Source organism: Varanus komodoensis, unplaced genomic scaffold, assembly GCF_004798865.1.
Source record: "Varanus komodoensis strain SLA01 unplaced genomic scaffold, ASM479886v1 scaffold12, whole genome shotgun sequence".
Lineage (NCBI taxonomy): Eukaryota > Metazoa > Chordata > Lepidosauria > Squamata > Varanidae > Varanus > Varanus komodoensis.
Genome location: NW_025335349.1, coordinates 25,186,435 through 25,193,040, shown reverse-complemented (window position 1 = coordinate 25,193,040; position 6,606 = coordinate 25,186,435). Strand labels below are relative to the sequence as shown.

At 42.7% G+C, this 6,606-nt stretch overlaps 1 protein-coding gene across 3 annotated transcripts in view; it reads left to right on the top strand.

The window, feature by feature from the left end:
- The window catches only part of PAN2 (poly(A) specific ribonuclease subunit PAN2), a 28,616-nt gene that overhangs the window by 15,070 nt on the left and 6,940 nt on the right, over nucleotides 1-6,606 (top strand). For all 3 annotated transcript variants that reach the window (XM_044421906.1, XM_044421907.1, XM_044421908.1), the window contains exons 13-19: nucleotides 651-793; nucleotides 1,737-1,840; nucleotides 2,294-2,392; nucleotides 3,038-3,114; nucleotides 4,475-4,616; nucleotides 5,574-5,711; nucleotides 6,195-6,254. In XM_044421906.1, coding sequence (XP_044277841.1) covers nucleotides 651-793; nucleotides 1,737-1,840; nucleotides 2,294-2,392; nucleotides 3,038-3,114; nucleotides 4,475-4,616; nucleotides 5,574-5,711; nucleotides 6,195-6,254 — 763 coding nt within the window. The remainder of the gene's footprint in view (nucleotides 1-650; nucleotides 794-1,736; nucleotides 1,841-2,293; nucleotides 2,393-3,037; nucleotides 3,115-4,474; nucleotides 4,617-5,573; nucleotides 5,712-6,194; nucleotides 6,255-6,606) is intronic.

Here is a 6,606-nt window from a genome sequence, read left to right as displayed (position 1 = left end):
TACTGGAGATGAAACTCAAGTACTTTGGCCACCTAATGAGAAGGAAGGACTCCCTGGAGAAGAGCCTAATGCTGGGAACAATTGATGGCAAAAGAAGGAGGGGACGGCAGAGAGTGAGGTGGCTAGATGGAGTCACTGAGGCAGTTGGTGTGAGCTTGAGTGGACTCTGGGGGATGGTGGAGGACAGGAAGGCCTGGAGGAATGTTGTCCATGGGGTTGCGATGGGTTGGACACGACTTTGCAACTAACAACAACAACTAATCTCTTTTCTTTTGTGTGATCTCTAATGGCAGAACTAAAAAAGGCACCCCACGTGCAGATAGGGATTGCCTGTGGTACACTGCTAAAGCTGACGTTGTACCCCCATTGAGTTGCATCAGCTTACTGCAGTTTAGAATGTAAAACAGGGACAATAAACTGCACGGGACAGTTGCTATCAAGAGCTGCTGTCACATTCCTTGTTTTTCTCAGCTTGAAAAATGTTGCATCCCAATCGTCATAACTTGGCTATGTTATGTTACCTTATTACCTTATTAGGTCATGTTATGTGTTGTTACCTTGTAAAGTAGCAGACACAACAGTGGTGTTTCAGCATTGTCTCCCTGAATGGCAGACTCAAGGCTTTATTGAGTGAGTCTTGTTTCTTCCAGCAACTTTGGATCTTCAGGGGATTCGGTCATTGGGCAGCTTTTTAGCTGTGAAGTGGAGAATTGCAGCATGTGTCGCTGTGGCAAGGAGACAGTTCGAGTATCTTCCACACTCCTTTTTACTCTGTCCTACCCTGAGAATCATGGTATGTTTATGGGTTAATAGAGGGCTGGAAGAAACATGGAGATGAATCTAGTTGGGTGTTGGGAATAGCTTAGAAAACTATTGTTGGCTTGCTTTCCAAGGTTGGAGTTGCACCAGCTCTCCAGGTAAGGATGATGATGGCTGGGAGATGGAGAGTGTAGGAATTGAAAGGGCAGAGGAGAGCATGGTTGTCCCAAGGCCGTCACCCCCAGATGATCAGACAGGCCATGGAAACAGGCAGAATTTGGTAGAAAAGTGGGTGGAGGACAAGGGAGAGGAAGAAAAATAGAAGAAAAATAAAGAATCAGGCACCTATTGTTAATACTGTACAATTCTGCTGATCGGCCATGATGGTGACCAGTTGCTTGCATTTTAAAACCTGGGTTTAACAGACTTCAAGAAACTTCAGAACTACAAACTCGTTTCTTCTTCTGGAGACCTTAAAGTCTGCATTGTCCTTACAAGATCTAGAATGAACTCTGGCTGCTGACTTGTCAGTTTTGGTTTTTTTAAATTTGACTAGGAAGGCCTAAAGAGTTTGCTGCTTTGCCAAACACTGCTTGCTGTCTATCCAGTTTGATACCGCGAAGTTGGCCACTGGTTCATAGGCAACTGTTTTCTTGCTACGCTCTGTGCCTCACCAGAAGAACCAGATCTTTTAGAATTTTCTTCCATGTGCTTCTCTGGTGGATTAGGTGTTACTTCCAAAGATCAGACTAAGGGATGATAGGAACATAGGAAGCTGCTTTATACTGAGTTAGGTCTTTGGTCCATCTGGCCTAGTCTTGTTGACACTGATTGGCAGCAAGGCCTCACCAAGGTTTCAGGCGGGGGTTTTTTTTCCAGCCGTGCTTTGAGATGCATAGGATCGAACCAGGGACCTTTGGGTGCAAAGCAGCTGCACTGCTACTGAGTTATAGCCTTTTCCTTTCCCTCCTTCCCAGATAAAATCAAGGATTATGAGTTTGCTCAGATCTTAAAGAGAAGCATCTGTCTGGAGCAGAACACCCAGGCCTGGTGTGAGAACTGTGAGAAATACCAGCCCACAGTAAGTGCGGAGCAGAGGGTTGTGCTCCCTGCCCCCAGGCTGTGGCACTGATCCACAGCAAGCTTTATGCATGGCATGACATCAGCCAGGCCTGGCCTGACAAAGTGAGCTGTGCTCTGGATAAATAACTGGCTATCTGACACTGGTATCCCCCTTTCCTGCTGGCAAGGTGTATGAGAAAAGGCCATTGTGCCTTGATGTTAAATTCGAAGCTGGTATCAAAAATGGAGTCAGGCCTTCTCTGAGGCACATCTCCATTCATTTCAGCCTGCAGTATTGGTTTCTTTGAAAAGTCTGGTGCTGCCATCTGTTATAAACAAGAGATTATTGAATGCTCCATTTGTGTGTTCAGTCCCGGCATCTTTAAGGTAAAGCTACAGTGGCAGTGCTAGGGATTAATCTGTGCCACCTGCCCCTACTTCAGACTTTGCTCTTTCCTCTCTGCTGTTCAAGGTTCAGACCCGCAATATCCGCTGCCTGCCTGATGTTCTGGTCATTAACTGTGAAGTGAACAGCTCTAAGGAGGCCGAATTCTGGAAGATGCAAGCAGAGGTATGAGAGCACATCTTTTCCATTGCAGTTTCTCCCATGCGCTGTGAGACTGTGCTTTCGCCCACCTTGGGTGTCACTGACTCTTCCCATGCAGCCTATGTGCAGACAGCTCCAGGGTATGTAAGCCGGTTTAATGTGGGCAATTTTCAGATAGACTTCTTTGCTTAGATCAGTGATGGCGAATCTATGGCATGTGTGCCACAGGGATATATATTTTTTGCTTGGACTGGCTGTGAGTTGGTTTTTGTAAACTAAAACCTCAGTTTTCAGGTTTTATTGTAGTGTTGGCACTTTGCAATAAATAAGTGGGTTTTGGGTTGCAGTTTGGGCACTTGGTCTCTAAAAGGTTCACCATCACTGGGTTAGATTTATTTAGGCATCATCTGAATTTTATATCCCTGCAAAAATGGCCAGTGGTGTTGGAGAAAAGGCAGATGTGAGAGGGTTGGTACCGCATGCTCCCATTGCCTGCCATTTGTAGGAGACTGGATGGATGTTTTACAGCATTCTTTCATTCCCTGTCTTGGTCTGCTCTTGAAATTAGGACAGGGAAGTAGTCACAGCTTGGAGCAAAATGAAATCCTGAAGTATTTGCATGTATATTTATTTAGATGCTTAATCTCTTGCTTTATCTTTTCTTGACAGTATGCCTTCAAGAAACTGATGATGACAAAGGGTGGCTTGGAGCTGCCCAAGGGCAGAGAAATACCTATTGGGGAATGGTAAGCATTTACATCTAAGAATGGTTTTTATGTCTTCTCAACTGTTTGTTCTTCTAGGGAAAAAATGTTCTGTCCAGTTCTGATCTTACCCTTCCTTAACCATTTCTTTCAAAGACAACATCTACCACATTCTTGTTTGTAACGGGCATGAAGGGCACACAGAAGGAAACTGTGGCAGTAAAACTAAGACTGCAATGCAGCTTAAATAATGTAGAGCCGTTATATTTAGGATATCCAAAATGTAATAACTGCATGTACTAAGTACATGTAGAAAAATTCAAAGTGGTCTGTATGATGTGAATTCTCTTGTAATATTATTGCTCAGATCTGGAATAATAAAACTCCAATGTATGTGTAACATATGATAGCAGTGCTCCTGAAAGGATTAATTTCAGGACCATTTATTCCTCTGTAGTCTGCTCATGGTAGCTTACAAACTGCATATGACTTCTCTGGGTACATAGGAGTAGTGAGAGATAATGTTTCCATGCAGCCTGTCGCCATGGGTAGTTTTTCTGAAATCACAGGGATGTGTGTTCTCTAATCCACTGTTCCTAAGAGTGAAAGATTTTGCCAAAGCAAGGGCAGAAGATCAAGCTCTTAGTTCTCTTGCAAGGCCTTGCCACTCCTAGAACTTCTTGCTGTCTATCAGTTGCAAGAGATAACATGGCATGCTTCTATTCTCTTCTGTACCTTAAGAGAGTTTTGAGGCATAATGGGTGTATGCAGTCCTGAAGCAAGTAGGCTGAGAGATTCCAAACAGCATTGAGATTGTGTCCATCCTCAACTGTTCAACAGCAACAACTCTGAAAGAAAAAGTGCCAGCCTTTGTACAGTCTGAAAAAGTTAGGGCACATTAACATGCTGTGTCTTGGAATAAAGAACCAACAGAGGCTATTTCAGATTTAACTATGCATTCTGCCTCTGGGACATAACCTGGTCTTTCATTGAGATTATTCAGGTGTAATACTTGGCCTTCATAAAGTGATTTGTCAGGAAAGTTTGAGAGACTGATTCCTAGATGCCTCCCCTTCCATACTTTTTACCTACGAAAAAGTATGGATCTTACCTACGAAATTTATGGAAATTTATGCATTTATGCATTTTACCACAAACAATTTTGACACAAACTTTTACTCCAGAGGCAAACAGTTCCATGAGAATTGATCTCTCATATAGATGATCCAATGGCTGATACAGTCCTTTTTCCCTGAACTTTGCAAGCCCTTCTCTTTGGTCTGTGCATTTTGGTGTCATTTCTGGTAGCTCTGGGAGAGCCCAGTACAATAACTGTCACTGTTTATTGTTGTTTCTGTCTAGACTCATGATGCTATTTTGCTTTTGTTTGCTTTGCTCTCAGGAATGAATTTGGGATAGCAGAAGGGGGGCACTCTTATACTTCCATTGAAGAGCTGAAAAACATCTGGATTCCTTATTCCATCAAGATGAAGCTCTCCAAGAACAAGGAGCTGGAGGTTTACAATTGGGATGAAAATACTGAAGTAAAACATCTCTTGCTTGCAAGAAAGTATTACCATAGTGCCAGATTTGTAAATGCTATCTTAGTATCTGAGACACCTGGGGATTCCTCCAGAGTCACATAATCCAGTTCTACTCGATTTGAGAGAAGGAGAGAGATCTCCATTTAAATAATCCCTGAAAGAAGTTAAGTTGCTAGTTTTAAAGAACTTCAAACATGAGGGTTACATCATTTTTCTGGGAACTTGTCCTGTTGTGTGAGCATTCCACAAGCTGTGTTGCACATTGTGGGAGAGACCTGTCTCCATTTGGCCATCATATGTCTCTTCTGCAAACACCGTAGTATGTGGAGGAGCTTTTCGGATATTGAGAATATTCCTGTAAATGGCGTGACATTACCCCTGTGGATAAGGTAGAAGAGAAAGGACCTGAACTGTAGTAAATCGTGCAGATCTATTATCATGTAGGTCTATTAAAAGCCTTGGTATTCTCCAGAAAACCCCTTTTGCTCCACCATAAGTGGGTGCTGACATGGAATGTGTGTAGAACCAGCCAGGTGATCTACACTGTGGGGATTCTATGGGCAATGGGAAACAGGATTTTACAAGTCAATTGGTTTTTTAAATTTTATTTGAACTTATTTTATTTTATTTTTATTTCTTTTAAATAAGAGAAATCAACCAATGCACTCCATGTGTCAGGATAAGTAGGTGAAAGTCCTGAGCTGGAACAAAAATCTAGGGATCCAATCCTGATGTTCCTTCATAGAAACCAGGATTTCAGTAGAGTTAGAGCACTGGAATTTGAATATCAAAGGATGAGAGTTGGCTGTGGGAATATTAAGAATGGTACAGTGTTTCCTGTCAGTGCACTTTTCTCAGATATACAAAGATTGCAACTAACTAACTGTTAGAGCTGCTCATAAATCTAACCCATTGATAGAATCATCTTTTTCCCCCTCCCCCCACTTTTTTTCTTAGCTAAGGGGTTTGGAGGATCAGGAGTCAACATACATCTATGACCTTATGGCAACTGTTGTGCACATTCTGGATTCCCGGACTGGGGGCAGCCTGGTGGGACACATCAAAGTGGGGGAGACTTACCACCAAAGGAAAGAGGTGAGCCATTTAGCAGAGAGAGCAGCCCTGTGATCTTTCCATCTATTGCCCTGAAATTCTATTGCCCCATCAGTGGAGTAACATTTTAGGAGATTGTACACCTCCATGCTGTCCAGGGGATTTTCTTGGCATGTAGGAAGAGCCCTGAAGTTGGATCAAGCCAAGGGTCCATCCAGTTCAGCTTTCTGCCCATACAGTGACCAGCCATCTGTCCACAAAACCCTTCAAGTAGGGATTACATAACACAGCTCCCTCTTGCCAGATGTAGCATATAGCCCTCAAGACTGGTAGCTGTTGATAGCTGCCTCTCCATTAATTTGTCCAGTCCTCTTTTAAAGCCATCCAATTTGGTGGCCATCACTGTATCCTGTGGCAGGGATACCCCTTGGCTCTAGCTGGCCTTTTCTCTGTGACTGACTTACTGTCCATAGGTGAAGATTGCAGACATTCGTACACAAATCTCCTTTTCTCCTCTCCATGCAGGGTGTCACACATCAGCAGTGGTACCTTTTTAATGATTTTCTCATTGAGCCTGTGGATAAGGTAAGGAGGCTAGGATGGTTCATAATCTGTGCTTTTGTTTTTCTACCTGTAAATAACCAATACTTGTTTTGTATCAATTTCTTGTCTTTGCTTTTTGTATCAGATATCCATCCATGTTTTGTAGAACCTTTTGGTATAGAGTGGAAGGGAAGCAGGAATAATGCAGATTTTATGGGGAAAGGAGAATATATCCAAAGGCTCACAAGAAGAGGCATTTAGCAATCAAATGCAGAACATTTGTTGGCTCAGTCATTAAGCTTTCTGAATCTTTTGTAAGCATATTTGCAGAATTATGAAATTTAGAAACTTGCTTTAAAAATCTGGGGTTGTTGTTGTTGTTGTTGTTGTTGTT